Source organism: Anomaloglossus baeobatrachus, chromosome 1 (genome assembly GCF_048569485.1).
Source record: "Anomaloglossus baeobatrachus isolate aAnoBae1 chromosome 1, aAnoBae1.hap1, whole genome shotgun sequence".
NCBI lineage: Eukaryota > Metazoa > Chordata > Amphibia > Anura > Aromobatidae > Anomaloglossus > Anomaloglossus baeobatrachus.
Window position 1 is genome coordinate 168138345 of NC_134353.1, and position 22743 is coordinate 168161087.

Here is a 22743-nt window from a genome sequence, read left to right on the forward strand (position 1 = left end):
TGACACACGTGCCTTGTATGGCTCACGTGTTGAAACTTGTTGTCCAGCAATTTTTAACACACTATCTTGGCCTAGATGGCCTTCTGACCAGGGCACGAAAACTGTCTACTCACTTCCGCCGTTCAACCGCCGCAGCTGAGCGACTTGCATCGCACCAGAAGTCTTTCGGCCTGCCGGTTCATCGCCTGAAATGCGATGTGCCGACACGCTGGAATTCGACTCTCCACATGTTACAGCGACTGTGGCAGCACCGCCGAGCCCTGGTGCAATACGTCATGACGTATAGCCTGGGCCAACGAGATGCAGAGGTGGGGCAGATCACCCTGATGGAGTGGTCTCAGATCAAGGACCTATGCACCCTTCTGCACAGTTTCGACATGGCGACGAATATGTTTAGCACTGACAATGCCATTATCAGCATGACAATTCCAGTCATTTACATGCTGGAGCACACGCTAAACACTATTCGGAGTCAGGGGGTGGGACAACAGGAAGGGGAGGAACTACAGGAGGATTCATAAGCGCAAGACACAACAACATCACCAAGGTTCAGCCGTTCATCATCACCAACGCGGCAGGCATGGGACCATGGGAGACAGGGATCAATAAGGGCGCATGGTAGCAGGCGAAATGTTGAGGAAGGTGCAGGAGAACATGAAGAAATGGAGAACGAACTGTCCATGGACATGGAAGACTCAGCGGATGAGGGAGACCTTGGTCAAATTTCAGTTGAAAGAGGTTGGGAGGAGATGTCAGAGGAAGAATGAAAGGTTAGAACCTCTATGCCACAAACACAGCGTGGACTTGGTCCGCATGGCTGCGCAAGACACATGAGCGCCTTCTTGCTGCACTACCTCCAACATGACCCTCGTATTGTCAAAATTAGAAGTGATGATGACTACTGGCTTGCCACACTATTAGATCCCCGGTACAAGTCCAAATTTTGTGACATAATTCCAGCCTTAGAAAGGGACGCACGTATGCAGGAGTATCAGCAGAAGCTGTTACTCGATCTTAGCTCGGCTTTTCCACCAAACAACCGTGCAGGTGCAGGGAGTGAATCTCCCAGTTGTAACTTGACAAACATGGGACGGTCTCGTCATCTTCAACAGTCTACCCGTACCAGTAGCACCGTATCTGATGCTGGTAACAGCAATTTTATTGAATCTTTTCATAATTTTTTTAGACCCTCCTTTGCAAGGCCACCTGTTATGATCCGGAACCATGGAAGATCACCACAAATCATTGGCAAAAAGGTGACAAGAGCATTGGAAACTAATCTGGCCGCCATCCCCTTACTAAGCAACACAACTAGAAGTAGCCGAGGGGTGAACTAACATCCTGTGCACCGCGAACCCAGCCAGAGAACTAACTATCCTAAAAGTAGGAAAGATGAATAACTCTCTGCCTCAGAAAATAGACAAGAATAGCAAGCCCCCCACATTCAAAGACTGCGGTGATATAGGAAAAACACAATACACAGGTAGATAACAGGATTAGTAAAAGGTGAGGCCCCCGCTGACTAAAATAGGAAAGGACAGGAAAGGGACTGATGGTAGCCAGAGAAAAACCCTGCAAAATACCAACTTCCTGATAGTACAAAAAGGCCCTCAGATCGCTCGATCTGAACTCCGTCCTATACCAGGTGCCCTTGTCATACCAATGAACAGAAAACAAGTATTATAACAATTTCAACAAGCCACAAACACATGGACCCAAAGGAGCTATACTCCACACAGAACTGCAGGAAGTTCCTCAACAATCCACTGAGGGGGAAAATCCCTGGAAGGAAATAAACTGAAACCAACCCCAACAAATGACAAACCCAGATAAGCAAAAGAACCAGGCAATAAATAAAGAGCAAGAACTTATCTGGAGTGGATGAAATGTAGAGCAGGATTAAGCAGGCTGGAGATACAAAGAACAACTGACATCCGGCAACAGCCTGCAATCAGACCAGGACTTAAATAAGCAGAGAGTTAGGAAAAGAAACACCCACTGCACAACCCACCTGGTCTCTGTCCAAACCCTTCCTGGCCACCAGAGGGAGCCTCCCAGCAGCCAAGACATAAGTAACATTCACAACAGCCACCAGAGACAACAAGTCTGACGCATAGTTAACGGCTGGAGAGGATGATACAGGAGTATCTCCAAATGAACATCGATGCCATGACTTTGCAAATGGAGCCTTGCTCATTTTGGGCTTCAAATCTTGAAAAATGGCCAGAGCTCTCCACTTACGCCTTGGAGATTTTGTCGTGTCCAGCTGCCAGCGTTGTCTCTGAACGTGTCTTCAGTGCTGCTGGGTGTATGCTGACAGATAAGCGCACGCGTCTGTCCAGTGACAATGTGGACAGACTAACGTTCATCAAAATGAACAAGTCATGGATCCACAAGAAATTTACTACCCCTGTGTCATCCTGGGGAGAGTAAATGCTTGTGGATTTGGAATGTGCTTGATGCAAATCTAGCTGTGAAGTGTACAACTAGGGCACAACTGCTGCCACTGATGGGGTGTCTGTGTGGCCCAATTTTTGGAAAAAAAGGGAGACTCCGCTTAGAGTAACCCTTGCTTGCTGTGTTTTTTAAAAGGAGCCAAGATGAACAAGTCATGGTTCAGCAAAGACTTAGCTAACTACCCCAGGGTCATCCTGGGGATGGTTAAGTATGGCGTATTTAAAATGTTCCAGCACAAATTCCTTGTTGATAAAAAGTTTTTCTTATTCTTTATTGAAGTTTTAAAAGCAAAAACAAAAGGAGACCGAAGATGGGAAACATACATTAAAGCATGGGTGCTCTTAACGCGTTTCGGACTTTAAATAAAAACAAACTAAGTCCTTAATCATAAGTGACCCATACTGTGCAGAGTACTGCTCTTATAGACTGACTAACAAGCTCTAAGTTAGGGGTAGAACGAAAATGCAGTAATTAATTAACAAAAGGGTGTAATTGAGTTAAGCTAATTGAGAGGCAGTGAGTGAACCATGGGGATTGCAAGGTATATACCGTAGCGATGTTGAAATATTTCAGACATCTACAAAAAGTCCACATAACGAGCGAGATCCATAAATGCCTATATACAAACCTATACACGTATAAAAACATATTGTTATAAAGACTATATGAAAAAAATATATATATATATAAAGAAAGGAGGATATATGTATCAGTAAATATATATACATGTATATGCATTTAAACGAACCCAATCGTGTGTCAAATAACCCAAATGTATGACAATATAACATAAATAAATAAATAAATAAATCACACAGCAAAACTACAAATGTGTAAATAAATAAATAAATAGATAGATATGATAGAGATGATGCATGTTGTAACACCCAGTTCATTGTAAATTAGGTCCATGTGTATTTCATTATAACATTTATACATTTACAAAATTGACTAAGATCCTTGGTTATAATGAATATAACAAATATCATAAAATGGATAAATAAATATATGATAGGTGTATGCCTGCATGATCCCTATCGTAAATAAAAAATTTGAAATATGTGAAGAATGTATATGAAAAATATACAAAAAATATATATATATACAAAAAAATATATAAACATATATATATATTTTTATATATTTTTTTGTATATATATATATATATATATATATATATTTTTTGTATATTTTTCATATACATTCTTCACATATTTCAAATTTTTTATTTACGATAGGGATCATGCAGGCATACACCTATCATATATTTATTTATCCATTTTATGATATTTGTTATATTCATTATAACCAAGGATCTTAGTCAATTTTGTAAATGTATAAATGTTATAATGAAATACACATGGACCTAATTTACAATGAACTGGGTGTTACAACATGCATCATCTCTATCATATCTATCTATTTATTTATTTATTTACACATTTGTAGTTTTGCTGTGTGATTTATTTATTTATTTATTTATGTTATATTGTCATACATTTGGGTTATTTGACACACGATTGGGTTCGTTTAAATGCATATACATGTATATATATTTACTGATACATATATCCTCCTTTCTTTATATATATATATATTTTTTTCATATAGTCTTTATAACAATATGTTTTTATACGTGTATAGGTTTGTATATAGGCATTTATGGATCTCACTCGTTATGTGGACTTTTTGTAGATGTCTGAAATATTTCAACATCGCCACGGTATATACCTTGCAATCCCCATGGTTCACTCACTGCCTCTCAATTAGCTTAACTCAATTACACCCTTTTGTTAATTAATTACTGCATTTTCGTTCTACCCCTAACTTAGAGCTTGTTAGTCAGTCTATAAGAGCAGTGCTCTGCACAGTATGGGTCACTTATGATTAAGGACTTAGTTTGTTTTTATTTAAAGTCCGAAACGCGTTAAGAGCACCCATGCTTTAATGTATGTTTCCCATCTTCGGTCTCCTTTTGTTTTTGCTTTTAAAACTTCAATAAAGAATAAGAAAAACTTTTTATCAACAAGGAATTTGTGCTGGATCCTTCCTCTCCATTTTGCTGTTGCTTATCCCATGCTGGCGTGGACCTACCAGCGGACCCTTGCACCCTAAGGATTTGAGCAGTTTGGCTAGCAGGTGAGCTGAATCTTTTTCTCCCTTCCACGTATTTTTGAATGTGCTTGATGCAAATCTAGCTGTGAAGTGTACAACTAGGGCACAAGTGCTGCCACTGAATGGGTTGGTGTGTGTGGGGCCCAATTTTTGGAAAAAAAGGAGACTCCGCTTGGAGTAACCCTTGCTTGCTGTGTTTTTTAAAAGGAGCCAAGATGAACAGAGCTGGGATCAGGAAAGACTTTGCTACCTACCCCAGGGTCATCCTGGGAACGGTTAAGTATGGCGTATTTTTTAATCTGCTTGATGCAAATCTAGCTGTGAAGTGTACAACTAGGGCACAAGTGCTGCCACTGAAGGGGTGGGTGTGTGTGGGGCCCAATTTTTGGAAAAAAGGGAGACTCCGCTTGGAGTAACCCTTGCTTGCTGTGTTTTTTAAAAGGAGCCAAGATGATCAAGTCATGGTTCAGCAAAGACTTAGCTAACTACCCCGGTGTCATCCTGGGAATGGTTAATTATGGCGTATTTTTGAATGTGCTTGATGCAAATCTACCTGTGAAGTGTACAACTGGGGCACAACTGCTGCCACTGATGGGGTGGGTGTGTGTGGGGCCCAATTTTTGGAAAAAAAAGGAGACTCCGCTTGGAGTAACCCTTGCTTGCTGTGTTTTTTAAAAGAAGCCAAGATGAACAGAGCTGGGATCAGGAAAGACTTAGCTACCTACCCCGGTGTCATCCTGGGGACGGTTAATTATGGCGTATTTTTGAATGTGCTTGATGCAAATCTAGCTGTGAAGTGTACAACTGGGGCACAAGTGCTGCCACTGAATGGGTGGGTGTGTGTGGGGCCCAATTTTTGGAAAAAAGGGAGAACTCCGCTTGGAGTCACCTTGCGGTGTTTTTACATGATTTTAGAAGGGCGTGCCATGCCTATATCTGTGTCTCCTCCTCTTTTTCCTTGTCCAGCTCTTTTATTTTCGCATGAGTATATGTCCTTGTCACTTTCCCATGTGTTTGTGTTGTGTTGTGAGTTGTTTGTCACCTTTTGGACACCTTTGAGGGTGTTTTCTACGTGTTTTTATGTGTTTGTGATTGCCTGCCATTGTTTCCTATGCGGTTCAAGTTCGGTTCGTCGAACGTTCGCCGAACTGAACTCGAACGAGACCTCCGTTCGACGAACCGAACTCGAGCCGAACCGCGGCTGGTTCGCTCATCTCTAATGATAACCAATGTTTATATTAAATATAGGTTTTATTAATTAATTTATTTACACACTACTGAAGATGAACATAAAATGAACCCCATTCATAACGATCAAGAAGGTAGTGTGGTCAGTTGGAAAATCATATGATGGCTAATGAAAAATATGTGCATCAAAAATCCAAATAATAATGGGAATATGATACATATAAATAAACATAACATAGTGGTTATAATACATGCAGTATAAAAGGGTACCCATGCACAAAATAAAATTAATAAAACTATCTTAACAAAAATACATTATTCAACTTATAATTAGAGGTGCACAAATCTGCAGATGTTCAGGTTCGGCTGGATTAAGAAAAAAAGTCTGATTCAGGATTGGACTTGAGCCCAAACCCCGAACCCCATACAAATCTACGGGGACCTGAACATAACTGCTTTAAACTGGTGGTAGTAGGGCTATGGGGTTGCAAAAGGAAGCAAAACTGGGATTAAAGCAGGACAATAATTCTTACCGAGTTTCCGCGCAGCTATCACACTGTTTCCGGGTCCACTCATTAAATCTTATAAATATTCAATGCTTTCCCAGCCCATCCGCTATCATAATGTCTGTAATAGGTCACAGTTAGACTGCGCCTCCACCCTCTGTGCTAGAGTCTTTGATTGGTTGCCCTCACACTAGCTGCCTGGGTCTACAAAGTAGAGTCTAAAAATAAATAAATAATTGAAAATATTGCATAGAGTCCCCTGTATTTTAATATCCAGTACAGATAAAGCAGACAGGTGGAGGCTGCAGCCTCTAGATGTGTTCTACTTCATCTTGGCTGTGTATCAAAATACGAGCAATCCCATTTGGCTTTTTTAAAATTATTTAAATAAATAATATTTAAAAATGGTGTGGGATCCTCCCTCCAATTTTGATACCCAACCACAGTAAAGCAGACAGCTGGGGGCTGGTATTCTCAGGCTGGGGAGGCCTATGATTATTAAATCTTCCCCAGCCAAATGATAGCAGTCCACAACCGCCCAAGAATTGGTGCATCCCTTAGATGCACCAATTTTGAATCTTACCCGACTCATTATGATAGCCAGGAGTGGTGGATATCAGAGTAATATAAAGGGTTAATGACAGCTGTGATTTGTCAAAAACTCACAGCTGCTACAAAGCACTAGATTAGTAATGGGGACAGGTCTTTTAGACTTTCTGTTACTAATCAGGTAAGTAAAAAGATATAAACACAAAACACAGATAATTGTTTTTTATTTAAAAAAAAAACAAAAAAAACACCCTCCTTCTCCAATTTATTAACCCCCAAAACACCTCTGCAGGTCCAATGTAATCCATACCAGGATGTTCCATGACGATTCCAGTTCTGCTTCACACAGTGTGATGTGTGCACGTTGAGTATTTGGTTGCAGAAATTTCCGCACCAAATCTGAAATTACTGGTAAAAAAAGAGATAAAAAACTAGTGAACAATGCATCACGTTTTTGGTGTTTTTTTTCTGCCCGGAGATGCAGATTTATTGCAGAAATCTCTACAACTAAATACTCAATGTGCACACATAGTCTAATCTGGTAAACCAGAATTGAGATCAAGGAGGTCACCTAAGGTCACAGGTGTGACCTTAGGTGAACTCATTGCACTCAATGCCGAATTACCGGATTAGGTGATGTCCGGACGTTGAGTATTTGGGTCCAGAAATTTCTGCAACAAATCTGCATCTCTTGGCAGGAAAATGCAACGAAAATGTTTTTGCCAGGGTATGTCTACCGACCCAGCAGCGGTCAAACCGCTCGGGTCCGGGTGTCACTGCTCGTGGCTCGAGGGTCTCTGGACCCGGGGGCACGGGGACACTCTAAAAACGTATTGGGGGGGTCTATTTGTAGCCTAGTATTAGATAGTTTGTGATGCCACCCGTTGTGTGCGATAATAGGGAGTACCGCCACTGCCATTGGGAGTACCCGAGGTGATGGAATGGGGGCAGCTAGATGACGTTACCCTCCACAGGTAGGGAAGGCCCCAGGACTATGGATGGTGGAATTGATTGCAGGGGAGCACAGGCTCGCTGGGGCAAGGGATGCTCAGGAACTCACTCAGGAGGAAAGCAGATGCTGACAACGTAGTAAACCAAGTCTGTGGGTGCCGTTGCCCTCTTGGGGGAGCTCATCCAGGTTCCATCCCCTGCAGTACTGCCTGATGGTCCGGAGCCTGCCTCTGTACACAGATTATTTTAGTAGTCCAAGTGGCCCGTAAGCATGAAGCTGTCCAGGCCTCGCTCCCCACTTTTTGGTGTGAAGGAGCTGTGCTCTCAGGAGCTCACGCTTGGGATTTCAGTGGGCTTCTTTGGTTGGAAAGCCCTATACCCCTCGTTGCGATAGTGCCCCCGATCTCTGAGCTTTGTTGGGGACAGTCCATAAAGGCCCTATCCTCTGCAGGTTAATTGCTGGGTTACTTGAAGCCTCTCCCCAACCTAGGCTCCAGTACCCCGACGTGCTTTCGGTCCCAGACCGGCTATTGTACTGCTGCTGATCGACCTCCTAGAATAAGCCAGGCACCCAGTCCCAATATCCCGTGACCGGGTCTCCGACTCCTCCGGGTCAAGACCACCGTCTGCAACCCGGGTCCAGACCACCGTCTGCAACCCAATCTACTTCTCCCCTGGGAGCTCCAACTCCCAGCTTCCCCAAGCTCCTCACTGCTCGAGGGCTACCACTGAACTAACTTGTCACCTCCCACTTCCCTGCCTGACCCCTGGCCGGGCGGCCCTATTCCAGCTTAGCAGCTCACTGGTGTGCCTGACAGGGTGTTATGTGAGGTGTGATTGGGATTTTGGATGCTGTTGGAGGCAGTACCGCAAGTTGGGAACCCAGAAGCAAGAGGGGTTGACTCCTGCACTAGAGATAAAGAGCATGCAGTACCCTATGATGACCTGACTAGTCCAGGGGCATCACATATGCAGATTAGGTGCAGAAATTTCTGCATCCAAATACTCAACATGCGGACATAGCCTAATCCGGTAACCCGGCACTGAGTTCAATGAGTTCACCTAAAATGAGTTCACTAAGTTCAATGAGTTCCCATCAGAAGTCACAGCTGCGATACCATGCAGCTGTCTGTTTTATCTGCACTGGGTATCCAAAGTCAAGGGATCCTATGCCATTTTTTCCAATTATTTATTTCTTTTTACACTCCACTTTGGGGACCCAGACATCTCATGTGAGGACAACCAATCACAGATGCCAGCACAGAGGATGGGGGTGCAGTCTAACTGCAACCAATCACAGATGCTGTCATAGAGGGTGAGAGGGGGAAGCAGTGAATATTCATAAGATTTAATGAGTGGGCCCGGAAACGTTGTGACAACTGCGTGGAAACTCGGTAAATATAATTTTCCTGCTTTAATCACCATTTTTTTTTTTTTTATCTGGACAGCCAAACCCAAAAAGGAAAGTCCATGTTTGAGGTCTGTACACAGATATTAGGTGTCCGGTACAGACCCTGAACTTTACAGTTTGGGTTCGGCCATCACTACTAATAATAAATAAAAGAAAACAAAAAAGTGAGCCGGAGTAGGAGTTGGTGGTTTGCAGCTTTTAAGCTCATGTTCACACTGGCCATAAGACATAAAAAAACAAAGGTGAAAATAATATGAACATATACCCTGCTGTAACTAATTAAAAGCATAATGCATATAAATAAACATAGGGTACTTAGCAAACACTGCTTTTGATCAATAAAGCATAAATCCATCCTAATTGGGACAGTAGCTACACTCTATAATACTAAAACCACACCATATGTCAACAGACATCAATCTGAATAAGGGCAGAGAGTGGCTGGGTCACAACTGGACACACAGCCATCGGAAGCACTAGATGAAATGCCCAGCTCAATTAGAAGGGGGACTACAAAAGAAAACATAAAAGTGAGCCAGAATATGAGTTGGTGTACATGCAGCTTGTAAGCTCATGTTCACACTAGACATAAGACATAAAAAAATAATAAATAGCATGCAGTATTATTGTAACCCATGGGACCTCTTGAAAAACAAATTCTTTGCTGCCATATAAGACATGTGAAAAGCCCTAGTGCAATCATACCTTTTATTTACCAGGATATGCCATAGTACATGTTCCAGTATTAAAGATCACACTGCCCAGTTCCCCAACGAGTGTTTTGTCTACAGCTTTTTTTTATTAGCAGGTCTGCATGTGTGGCTTCTTCATTTTAATTTCTCAGGGTAGTTTCTGAATGGAGGTAGACAGAATGTCGCATTCCCCCTGAAGACACCAGTTGTACTAATGTGATGTTTTTGTTTCTGATACTTTTTGTGGTTTTACATGTTTTATCCTCCTAGGCTGCAGGTCCTGTTAGCAAGGTGTTACAGGCTTAACGTAAGGCCAGACCATAGCGAGAAGACGTGTTAGGGACCAGTGGGAGAGAGTTCTTGGTTTTAGGACAGCTCAGTGGAGACATCTGATAAGTGCAGTCAAGAGTTGGGTGTTTGACCAGTACAAAAAAGCAAAATCAACAAAAATTAACCTTTTGTGGTGACAGCTCCATAAGCAGGAGAGTAGGGTGCACTGGGTTTTAGAATAGCCATCAATAATCTGCTGGACTCTTTGAACAGCCATAAAGGGATGGTGGAATCTGACAGACCAGTGGTGCACTTACTAGGGTAGTAGCTAGCAAGAGCTCTCTTACGTTAGTTTCTTCAAGTTTGGAATTACCCTTATAGTCATGCTATTCATTTGAAATAATCACAAGTAAAGTGCCATCACCAAAATCCATCACCATTGTGCCTCTGTATGATGCAGAAGAGTTTTTTGTATTGTATTGCCTGCTGCCCGTTGTACTCAAGTTTGGTTTCAAGTAAAATGAACTTTGTTTGCAACTACTTGTCTGCAGTCTTCATCTTGGGGGTAAAAAGGTCTGGTGCCACTCAGAGTGTGACTGACCTGAAGATTGAAGAGTCCCCAGTGCCCCCACCACCAACACGCCCACACCCAGGACCCCCTTATTTCTGTAGTGTGCCGGGCTGTTAAAGCAGAAGAACTCACCCCAAGCCACACTACATTACACACACATAATATTTAACAGAATATGTCCCCCCTTTTTTTTTGTTTACTTTATTTTATTTCCCTTGTTTCAAGGCAGGAAATCAGCAGATTTTAGTTCAATTGACTGTTGCTGTAAAATTCAATATATGATGTTGCCATAATTTTTAGAACATTTACAAAATGTTACCTAATACTGCTAAACAATAAAGAACCTATAGGGTAATCTAAAAGAATTGCAAAAATTAGTTTTACCTACAAAGCAGCAGAGGGCACAAGAGGCTAATTTATAAATCTGAATTGTCTATTTCCAAGTTATCCTATAATTTCTAGAGCTAAAGTTTTTTTTTCTGAGAACATTGCTGCTTATGACTTTTACAGGAGAGGAACCTTCTGGCTCCTTAGAAAATACATATGCATTTGTCTTTAGGCATTCTTGTAATTGATTTTGCTGTGTTCTTGCTTTAACACCCCAATAAATGTATATGTTGTTCCTTCAAGCTAAAACAGCTTATTCGAACATTTAATGTCATGTGTTTTAGCAAGAAAAACATTGCCAAAGATTGTACATTGTCAATGAGGTGGAAACTAATACTGGAGAATTAAATTGTTTATATTTACTTGTGGTTACCCTGAAAAAGAAACAACATTATATACAAATTATATTTGATAACTATATGAAAATTGCAATTTCTGCTATTTCGCATTTTTTGGTCTTAATCTTGAATACAGTATAAGCATTGTTTTATAGTTCACTGTAAAATTGTAAGTCACATATTAGTTTATAAACATTTCAGAATCAAGGGGTCATCCAGAACTTACTAATGGAGCTAAGCACAATAAAGGCGTTAAAAAAGTAAGAAAAAAAAAATTCTTGGTGATCACCCCAGTAACGGTAATGTGGAGGTCTGGTGTTATGTAAAAAAAACATTCTGCCCTTGCTCATTTATTTAAAGTTCCACACAGATTTAATATTAGACATATTCAAGGAGCTTGGATGTGTGATATTAAAATTACAATCTCATACTGTTAAATATGGAACTTATAGGGAAGCATTGAAATTCAAGAGGTTTGTATTTCTGCTAATTTTTGTGTTGTACAAAGATACTAAACTCTGGCACATCAAACGTTCAAAGAAAAAATGTTATGGAAAAAATGATGAGAATTGCTTTCTTTAGTAATGCTTTTAATGTGTTCTTGTGGCAACAAAATAATTACCGATACAGTCCATTGACGTTTCAGCCTATAAATCGGCCTTTATCAAGGAATCTTTATATAGGAAAGTATAATGGATAGGGGATGTTCCCGTGAAGGGAAAAAAGTCTGTTATTCCCTCTAATGTAAGTGGAGTGTGATATGCTCCAATGTAGACTTTAATGTTGCAGTCCTATATAGTATGATGCGTAGATGATGTAAATCTGAGTATTACAGCAGGAGAATATCTCTGTCGCAGACAAAACTGTCAATAGACTATGATAGTAATATAAAGGGGGCATGAGCCATCTAAATGTCACGATCGTAGATGAAGACCGCAGGGAACCTTAGATTTAACCTATAATCAGCCTAGTATGCATCAGGGTTAGGGTGATTGATGTGTCCCGATGCCCTCTGTCCCTTAAAGTGAGCTGGCTGTAGTACTTGTCCTTATATTTCAGGGATTATTTTTGATCCCACAGCTGATGTTCAGTTTATGGGAGAAGGGAAAGGGTTATAGTGGATCCCTGTGTATCTTAAAAACTACTCCTTGGTAATCTGGGGTACTGGCTATGAGCCTGAGTGCGGACCTCCTATGGATCTGTGCAGTCTGCGCCGGTGAGTGAGCTCTATGGGACAGCTGGGGGCTGGTATTCTGAGGTTGGGGAAGACCCATGGCTATTGGCCTAAAATAGCAGCCGACCAGGATTGTCGAATCCATTACATGCGAAAATCCCACAACTTTACCTGGGTAATCCCTATTGCCCTGCTTCAGTGGCAATCAGGGTAATAAGAGGTAAATGACAGTTAATAGCTGCCACTAAGACTAGATGAGTAATGGGAGGCGTCTATGAGACCTTCCCAATTAGTATTCTGTAAGTGAAAAGAAATAAAACAACAAACACAAAAAATCCTTTATTTGACAAAAAAATATAACAAAACTCCCTTTCTCCCCTTTATTAACCCCCAAAACACCTAGTTCCAATGTAATCCACACGAGGTCCAACAACGATTCCAGCTCTGCTACATACATACTGAAGGCCCTGCGTGCAGGCACAGAACATGTCCACACACTGTGCGCTTCAGGCAGAGTGACTGAGCCGCAGTGATGAGTGGTGACGTCACTCAGTTTATCCCACTGTACCCCAGTTTTGACCACAGATGAACTGACTACAAGTGACCTCAGTAAAGTGTAATTTATACACCATATTCTTGCACCAAATCTGCATCTGCTGCCAAAAAAATGCATCAAAACCTCATCATAGCACATATGTTTTCGATGTGGTTTTTTTTTTTTTGCCAGGAGATGTAGATTTGGTGCAGAAATATGGTGTATAAACATTATTTAACACCAAATTTGCATATGTTGTTAAAAAAAGCACAAAAACAGTTTTCATGCAATTTCAGAGCAGTTTTCTGCCAGGAGGTGCAAATTTGGTGCTGAAGTTTGGTGCAGACATTTTAGCACCAAATTTGCAGGAGCCAGGAGATTCAGATCTGTGAACTCAGTGACTTCATCTGAGGTGAGGTCACGGAGTTTAATGAGGTCAATTGAGGTCAGTTTACCTGCAATCAAAGCCGGAGTACTGTGGGAACCTCTAGTTATGATCGAAGATAAACTGAGCATCACCGCTCATTGCTGTTGCTCAGTCACTCTCTGCCTGAAGCCCACAGCGTGCGGACATGTTCTGTGCCCTAACAGTGTCTTCAATATGTATGTAGCAGAGTTGGAATCGTAGTAGGACCTTATGTGGAATATGTTGGAACTGGGTGTTTTAGGGGTTAATAAAGTGGAAAAGGGTGATATTTTTGTATTTTATTTTAAATAAAGGATTTTTTCTGTGTTTGGTGTTTTATATCTTTTCACTTACAGATTAGTAATGGGGGGTCTCATAGACACCTTCCTGTTATGGTCGTAGTGATGGCTTTAGGACTGGAGCCTCTCATCTCCATCTGTTTTTCTAGGCACTGAAACGGTTAATGTCAGTTTTGCTGCTAGCAGCTTTTCCAGCGGTTCCTAGCTGAGTGTTTCAGCTGCAGATGATTTGTAGCCATGCCCCATCAGGTTTAAGTAGAGGTGTTTCCCAGCAATGCTTACTGAAGATACAAATTCATTTTTCTCTGCCCGCCTTGGAGGAAGGTTCTGCTGTGGAATTTTCCTGTACATAGGCTTTATCCTTTTCTCCCCTGTTTTACCTTATCTTGTTTCTTGTTAGTGCATCGGTGGGTCTAGTGAACCTCACCTGCCCCTCACTAGCCTAGCCAGGGCATCTATAGGGTTTTCTCAGGGTCTCGAGTTCCCGCTCGGCAACAGTTGCAGAAACTGTATAAGGACTGGAAAGGAGAGTAGGAACAGCTGCAGGTGAGGATAGGGGGTGTCCCACCTACCTCTCTTACTAGCTCCAGGGCCTCCCTCTGTAATTGTGTCCTTGATGTCCCTTTTGTTGTGTTTTTTTGTTGTACATAAGATGCACATAGGTCTGAATGCCTCGCCACGCTTGTCATACCCAGCAAGCGTGACATTATCTTCAGCCTTACTTTTTTTCATATGTCACTATGACTCAGGCTGCAGCACTCACACAACTTGTGCCGGCCCTCTCTCAAGAGGTTTCTGACATGCGCTCTCATATTGTGCAGCATCTGCAACATATTACTGGGTTTTTGTCTTGGCGCACATCCAGGCACAACCAAAACCCAAGATAGCCCTCCCAGAAGAACAGCAAGTGGGGATTGTTGTCTCTCTGTTATGGGAAAATCCCCAGTCCTAGGCATCTCCATGCCATCTGATTCTCAGTAGTTCTGGTCGGTGGATGAATTTTCATGGCTTTGACCCCCGTATACAGCGACACTGATGGCGTCATGCTCGCCGAGTCTGAACTCCGAACGTTCCAGCATGGGGTGCAGCCAGTGGAGGAGCATTGCTCGGAGTTCTGTAGGTGGGCCACTGACACTCAATGGAATGACCTTGCACTTAGGAGTCACTTCTGTCACGGTTTGTCAGGTAGGCTTGGCAGCTCTCTGGTACAATATGCCACCCTGGAGTCATTGGAGGTCACTATGGCCCTTACTATCAGAGTGGATTGACACCTCAAGGAGAGACCCTCTAAGACCCTGTACTGTTTTATTCTCCCCAGGGAGGCGTTCCCACTGGTGCTAGTTGATGAACTTCTGCAGTTGAGGGAGCCTCTCCTCAGACAGAATCGCTTGCAGTTCGTTGTGGCTCTGGGTACTGCTTGTACTGTGAAGAGAGGGGTCATTATGTTGGGGCCTGTCCTTAAAACCTAAGCAGAGTCCATCTAGTAATAAGCCATGTCCTCCTGGTTGTGTGAAGAGAAGCGACCAGGCAGTGTATATTTCCTATATTTACACTTTCCAGTTTACCATAACAACAGAGGTGGTTATTGGTGGTAAAATTGAGACGATCTCTGTGCTGATGGACAGCGGAGTGGGTGCTAATTTGGTGGATTCTTGCTTTGCTCAGACTCAGGGTCTGACTTGTAGTGCACTGACAAGATCCATTTCCATCCAGGCTATTGACTCAGCTCCTCTCAGCTTGAGAGAGTTCACCCATACTGTGCCTAATATCAACTTGTGAGTGGGCTCAGTGTATAGTGAATGTCTCTCCTGGTATGTCTTGGAGGGTCTGCACACTACCATCGTCTTGGGACTTCTCAGGTTGAAAAGGCAAAACCCTCTGATTGACTGGCAGTCTGAGGATTTAGTTAGTGGGGGCAATTTCTGTGAAACAAAGTACCTGTGTGCTATAATTTCTGAGGTACTTATTAAAAGCTCACCATCCTGTCCGCTAGTAGTAACCACCAATGTGTCTAAGGAAAGAGAGGGATTGCTAAGGGGAAGGTTAGACCGCAGTGCGGCCCCAGTAGAGATGATTGGAGAAGGGTAGTTGTTCCCACTAAATGTGCGGTTTTGGAGCGTAAGACTTTTGAATAGATGGAAAGACTCCTCTGTTGTTTGTTCGGCCAGGAGATTTTTCTCTACTACCAGGTGCATGCATGGTAATAAATGTCCAGGTCCAGACCTGTCTAAGAATGTGTGGGTGTCCACTAAAAACACCAGGTGGAAGAGTGCATCTGGTGCTCTAGGCTCGAGGTTTATCAGTCCCTTTAGAGTTACTAACATTCTTAATTCTATGACTGTATTGCTGGAGCTACTCCTTGCCCTTAACACCCATGACGTTGTCCACAGGTCCTTGCTTCGGAAATGTGTGGTGCCTCCTACTGGTAACCTGAGGGGCAATAAGAGACACATACCTGAATTCTTTGTGATAACCCTTGTAGCATACGGTCTTCAGATAGCTTGGCAAAACCTGCTAATACATAGTTCCCCAACACCAGTCCTCAAGGACCACCAACAGTGCATGTTTTCAAGATTTCCTTAGTATAGCACAGGTGAAAATGTAATCACCTGCACAGATGGTGTTTTCAGCCCTTATGTAATGCTCAGGAAATCCTAAAAGTGTGCACTGTTTGTGGGCCTTGAGGACTGGAGATGGGGAACTCTGTGCTAACAGATACCCTTTAATGCCATGTTTTCATTAATTTTAAGAAAAAATAATGTCCAGGTAAATGGGACTATGACTAGAATATTAGACAGTGTTTATAGTCTGTAATCATGAAGACATGTAGGTATGCATAGGAACTGTGTATACAACAAGGAATACATTTTAAATGGAGATTAGCCACAAAATTGTTTAGCTTTTTAGATACATTAAAGTAATAAAATGGTTTCAGAGGTGTACATACCTAATAAGTGTATTTACCAATGAAAAATCTATACAGTATGTCACTAAGAGATGTGGAAAGGACCATGGCACGTTAAAGTCACTGTAAGACATCACTATATTGAAGATTCGTATCTTATCCTCATTATTCTAGACACAGGTTGGATCACGGGAAACACTTTGCTCAGGATGTTCTGACATCTCTTAGTGGGATGTAACACGCGCAGATGGATGACTTGGTGATAACATTTGTGGCAATTGTTTTTTTCAAACAGACTTGCTAATAAAACAGAGAACATTATTGTTAATATTTCTGCCAAAAGCACAGAAAATTGTGCAATTGGGTTCCAAAGACATTTCCCAACTAAAGAAAGTCACCTGACTAAAAGTTGCCTAACTCTCTCATTGCAGGATGAGGATGTGCGAGAAAGTCGTTTCAGCTTTACAGCTTATGGTATGGGACCTTGTCTACAAGCAAAAGATGGAGTGACTCCAAAGGGACCCAACCCAGCACCTGCAGCACCAAAAACCCATGAAGAGATGAGAAAAGTGTTTATTGACAGAGCAAAAAAGATAGACACAATTTCTCGTGCTTGTTTCCCACTGGCCTTTTTAATATTCAACATCTTCTACTGGGTGATCTACAAAATTCTAAGACATGAGGACTTTCACCAGCAGCAAGATTAAAAGACTAAGTGCTGGTATGTCAACAGTAAGGTTGTCCACAAAAGTATGAACATCAACGTCTTAATTCCATTTTTCACTAATAAATAGAAGCTTTTCCAATCAATCTGAAAATAACACAATCACAGCTACACTACACTGCCAACTGTTTTTACTGTTATTACTCAGAGGTGTCAGTACACAAAGCTTACTGTTTTTTACGTGCTTTTTTTTTACTGTATTCTCTTATACACAACAGGACCAAACAGCTAAATTGGTTGTAGATTTTAAAGTGACCACAAATTTATTTACCTTTTTATTTCAAATTTGCGAAAACTTTTACCTTCTATTTTTGAGTAGTAAAAACTGTTTTTAAAGTATAATTAATGTCACATTTTGTAGAACAAGAGCAATGTTGAAATTATAATCAATCTACTTACCTTTAAACTAGCGAATAACATTAAACCAAGTAAACATAAAAAGCCTCATATCATACAATGGATTCAAGTCTTGTCCATTGAGATCACATCAGCTTAAGGACGCTTTACACGCTACGACATCGCTAAAGCGATGTCATTGAGGTCACGGAATTTGTGATGCATATCCGGCCGCGTTAGCGATGTCGTTGCGTGTGACACCTATGAGTGTTTTTGAATCGTCGCAAAAATGTTCAAAATCGCTAATCAGTGACATGCCCCCCTATTCTCAATTATCATTGCTGCTGCAGTTACGATGTTGTTTGTCGTTCCTGCGGCAGCACACATCGCTATGTGTGACACCGCAGGAACGAGGAACCTCACCTTACCTGCTGCTGCCGGCAATGAGGAAGGAAGGAGGTGGGTGGGATGTTACGTCCCGCTCATCTCTGCCCCTCCACTTCTATTGGGCTGCCACTTAGTGACGTCGCTGTGATGCCGAATTAACCGCCCCCTTAGAAAGGAGGCGGTTCGCCAGTCACAGCGACATCGCTAGGCAGGTAAGTAGTGTGACAGGTCCGCGCGATTTTTTGCGCCACAGTAGGCGATTTGCCCATGACGCACAATCGATGGGGGCGGGTACGCACGCTAGCGATCTCGCTAGCGAGATCACAGCGTGTAAAGCGGCCTTTAGACTTTAAAAAACTGTAAACTTCAATGCACCACTATTAAAAGCCCAGTTACCGCCATCGTGGTAATGGAAGTTAATATTTGTATGTGAGTAATGGAGACAATATATTACGATAAATACAAAATCATAAAATATTATAAGATATGCACTGTCAAGGAGGAAACTAAAGTATGGGGACACTTGTGTGATGCCACTTTAAAAAACATAATAATTTTTATATAAATAAGTGAAGCAGGCAAAGAACCTTAGTTACCAGAAAATATGTAAAAACTAGTTAAAATAAAGTAGAAAAATTAAAGCATTGAATACACACATCAGATTGCTACTTTCATTTTCAAAAGGAAAAATGAGAATTGGGCTCAAATTGTCACTTTCGGCAAACAGTTCACTTTCTTTTTGCCATCTTCGATAAGCTTCTTAAGTGTTTTAGAATATGACAAAACAAAAACAAAAAAAGTTTTCCCATTATCAACATTTACCAGCTTTCCATAGGATAAGTAATAAGTGTCTGACAGCTAGGGGTCCCATTAATAGAACCCACCACTGAACATGACAGCAGAGGTGGCCAGTCCATTACATGCGTTTGCAGTTCTGCTTAGTTCAAAGTTTAGAAGACGGAGCAGGCATGTATGAGAGCTATTTGGTTAGTTGCTGGACACAGGAACTTCATTTTTTATGAACATTGGGGGCTCGGCAGTGGGACTCGTGGCGTTCAGATACTTATCATTTATCTTAGGAATAGAAGGTTAGTATTGATTATGGGAAAGCCTTTTTAATGAAGATTAAAGAGGTTATACACTAGATTAACGTTGATAGCCTATCCTTAGGATAGGCCATCTATGTCTTTACGGCGGCCGCGGTCTGACACCCGACACCCGATCAGCTGTTGTAAGTGCAGTAGACAGCAGCAGGTGGCTAGGATTGCTCAGTTCAAGATCTGCTTCATTTTCTGATATCGGCTGTGGCTGGGTACTACACATCTGTCTACTATTGATTGGAATAGAAAGCGAATGTGCAGTACCCGGCCACCACCACTATCAGAAAATGGAGCAGCTCCAGAACTTAGTATTCACTGCCACCTGCTGCTACCACCGTCACTTAAAACAGCTGATCGGCGTGGTGTCGCACCTCGGCCGATCAGACATTGTTGACCCATCCTAAAACTAGGCCATCGATATTAAAGTAGTTGACAACCTTTTTAAAGTTCATATAACTACAGAAGTAGAATATATAGTAGGATGTTCACAATTCAATACTGACCATATTTATATTCGTATATCTAATTTATAGATTTGGTAGAATATTTAAATGCTGTTTATATGTTACTTATTTTTAGTAATTTGGGATCACAATTTTGTTGTATGTTCTTGTCATGGAGATTTTAGGTTTTGCTCATGATTAATAAGAGCAGAAGTTTGAGAATTGTTCAGTCTGCAGATATAACCCTAAAATTTATATTTATTACTGAGCAGAAGCTCATAACTACAATACAATTATCCTATAAATCGAACAAGTATCATAGGGATGTTGACTATCAGGGAAATTATCAATAAAAAGAAAAACTGTAAAAGTATTCTAAAATAAAAAAGGACATTGCTAATTGTAAGGTGCATTACACAAATAATAATTTAATCAAAAACACAGCTGTAACTAATGTCTAAAGAGCACATAATAGTAACAATAATAATAATTAGGGATGATCGAATGCCACAAATATCTGACTTTACGAATTTCCGACGAATAGGTTGCCACTATGTGAATATTCCATGCATAATGTAAGTATATGGGAAGCCCGAATAATTGTTATTCGGGTTTCCCATAGACTTACATTGCGCATCGAATATTCGCGAATAGTCGAATAGCGGCAACCTATTCGGCAAATATTCGCGAAGTCCGATATTTGTGGTATTCGATCATCCCTAATAAAAATATAATGAATATTAGTAAACGGCTCCAATCCTGGAGAACATTCCAGTTCAGCGGTGCTGGCTCTATTCCAAAATGCAAGTTATATTTTTGAAACCAAAAAGCAAAGCATATAGATAGAAATCTGGCTTTACGTTTATGTCTACACCAATGTTTTCTGATATGTTTGTCTTTCCATTTTTTTTAATTAAATCAGTTTTTATTAGACCCATCAGAATCTAACTTATACATAATGAAAACTTTTACTTGGCTCTTTCCAAACTTTTGTTTTTGTTGAATCTTTTAACAACTAGCATACATATCTATGGGACATATTGAAGAAAAAAGTTTAAAGAATTGAAACAAAAATATCTACGTCTTAGAATCTTAAAAAAAAAAAACTACAGTAGATTAAAAAAACTGATCAAAAAGCTGGTGCCAATTATTACAGCTTTATGCATCAGTTTATTAATCAGTCTGGATAAGCTGCACAAAAAAAATGTACTCAGGTAAACCAGTCCTGATAATAACTGCCAGTCATATACTGTATGTGCCAAGGTTTAATAATTCTTTCGTATTCCATTGTAATAGATGCACAAAAGTAATTACCAACCGCTGGGAGTTGCATGGAGGTCCTCCAGGCTTCACATATAACTCCCTAGATACCGGTTGGGCTATAAAAGTTTTAGACAATTTTACAATTTTATACAATCCAAATATTTCTTAATAAAATGAAAAAACTTAATTTCTTCTGTAAGTGACCCTTAGTCAGCTGCGCAGTGCGCTGAAAATTCTTTTCTTTCCCTTTTTACTTCCTTTCTTCTGATAGCGGAAAATTGACAATTTTTTAATGTCTAATTTATTTTAAGTTTTCTACTTCTGTCTTTGTATTATTTAATTTTAATGTATATCTTAGGGTAACACTACGTTTACAAATATTGTATCCTACAATTTCAGGGTTGTATTACTTTGTGGCAGAGGTTCTTGAGTAAACAGCGTTTTTAAGGGTGGAAAAAGTGGTTATTTGAGGGGCTTTATCCTTGTTATTTCAGTTAGAATGGCGGGATGAGGCTTAGCCTACTGTTAACTATAAGTTAATAGACAAGTATGAATACGCTACAAAAAGTACAATTTTTGTGCCATTTTTAAATCAGTTTCGATGTGTTTCTTAGGACTCTGGCACTTTTTAAAAAATCAGCATGCCTTTTTTAGGTGTTTTTCTATAAGGTTCTCTATGGAAAAAAAATGGCTGAAAAATTTCCTGTAAAATGTATTAACACAAAAACACAGAAACATTCCCAAAACTTAAGATTTTTTTCTACAAACCAAAAAAAGAACAAAAACTTATGTGTAAAGGAATACTAATAATGACAAATCCAAACTAAGTGCAAAAGAAAAAGTGAAGGAAATGTCCATAGCAAACATTGATGTTGCTGATGCTGGTCGCTCCCCAATGGATCTCTAAAAGAGGAATTTTACTTTTAGCAAATTGCACAATTTTAATGTTTTCTAAAACATCACTGTACTATGAAAGGATGGAATATAATAAGTAGAGATGCCTCACTTTTACGGATCAGAAGATCAGGCAAAATTTGAATTTGTCTGAGTGGATTTTCATGACAAATTCAATTTGTATAGAAATTATTTGCCACAAATTAACATCCCTGATAATGCTCTGGGATGTCTGAAACTATTAAGGATAATAAAGATCAGATATAAAAACTAAAATAATCCATATACTCACTTTACTGCTCAGCTCTCCGGACCCTCCATTCCTCACTATCACCTGTCTGGGTTCTCACAGCATTTTCTTAGCACTGCCAAGAGCACTAAATACCTGGACTTTGAGGCCCCTTTACACACTGAGACTTTCTAGCTATCCCACCAGCGATCTCGACCTGGCCGGGATTGCTGGAAAGTCTCTAACAGTCGCTGGTGAACTGTCAAACAGACAGATCTGGCCAACAACGCAGCAGCGATATGGACCTGCAGAACGACCTTGCTGGAAAGGGAACATTAGCAAGCCTATGGGCTGAGTCGCTAACGATGTTGTTGTAACGGTGTCAAACACACCGATACATGCTGCGCAGGGGGAAACAAAGGACCAAAGAATGGTCCTGAACGACTTGTAGCGATCAGCAACCTCACAACGGGGGCCAGGTCGCTGATGCATGTCACACACTGCAATGTCGCTTGGGAGATCGCTATTACGTCACAAAACCGGTGACGTTACAGCGATATCGCTAGCAATGTTGCAGTGTGTAAAGGGCCTATAGGCTCTGAAGAGGCCAGAG

At 41.0% G+C, this 22743-nt stretch overlaps 1 protein-coding gene across 1 annotated transcript in view; it reads left to right on the plus strand.

Annotated features, from left to right (window-relative positions):
• The window catches only part of GLRA3 (glycine receptor alpha 3), a 502398-nt gene extending 484635 nt beyond the window's left edge, over positions 1 to 17763 (plus strand). Inside the window, exon 9 of the mRNA XM_075347194.1 lies at positions 17186 to 17763. Within this exon, the coding sequence (XP_075203309.1) occupies positions 17186 to 17461 (276 nt within the window). The 3' untranslated portion in view covers positions 17462 to 17763. The remainder of the gene's footprint in view (positions 1 to 17185) is intronic.
• Positions 17764 to 22743: the final 4980 nt, after the last annotated feature.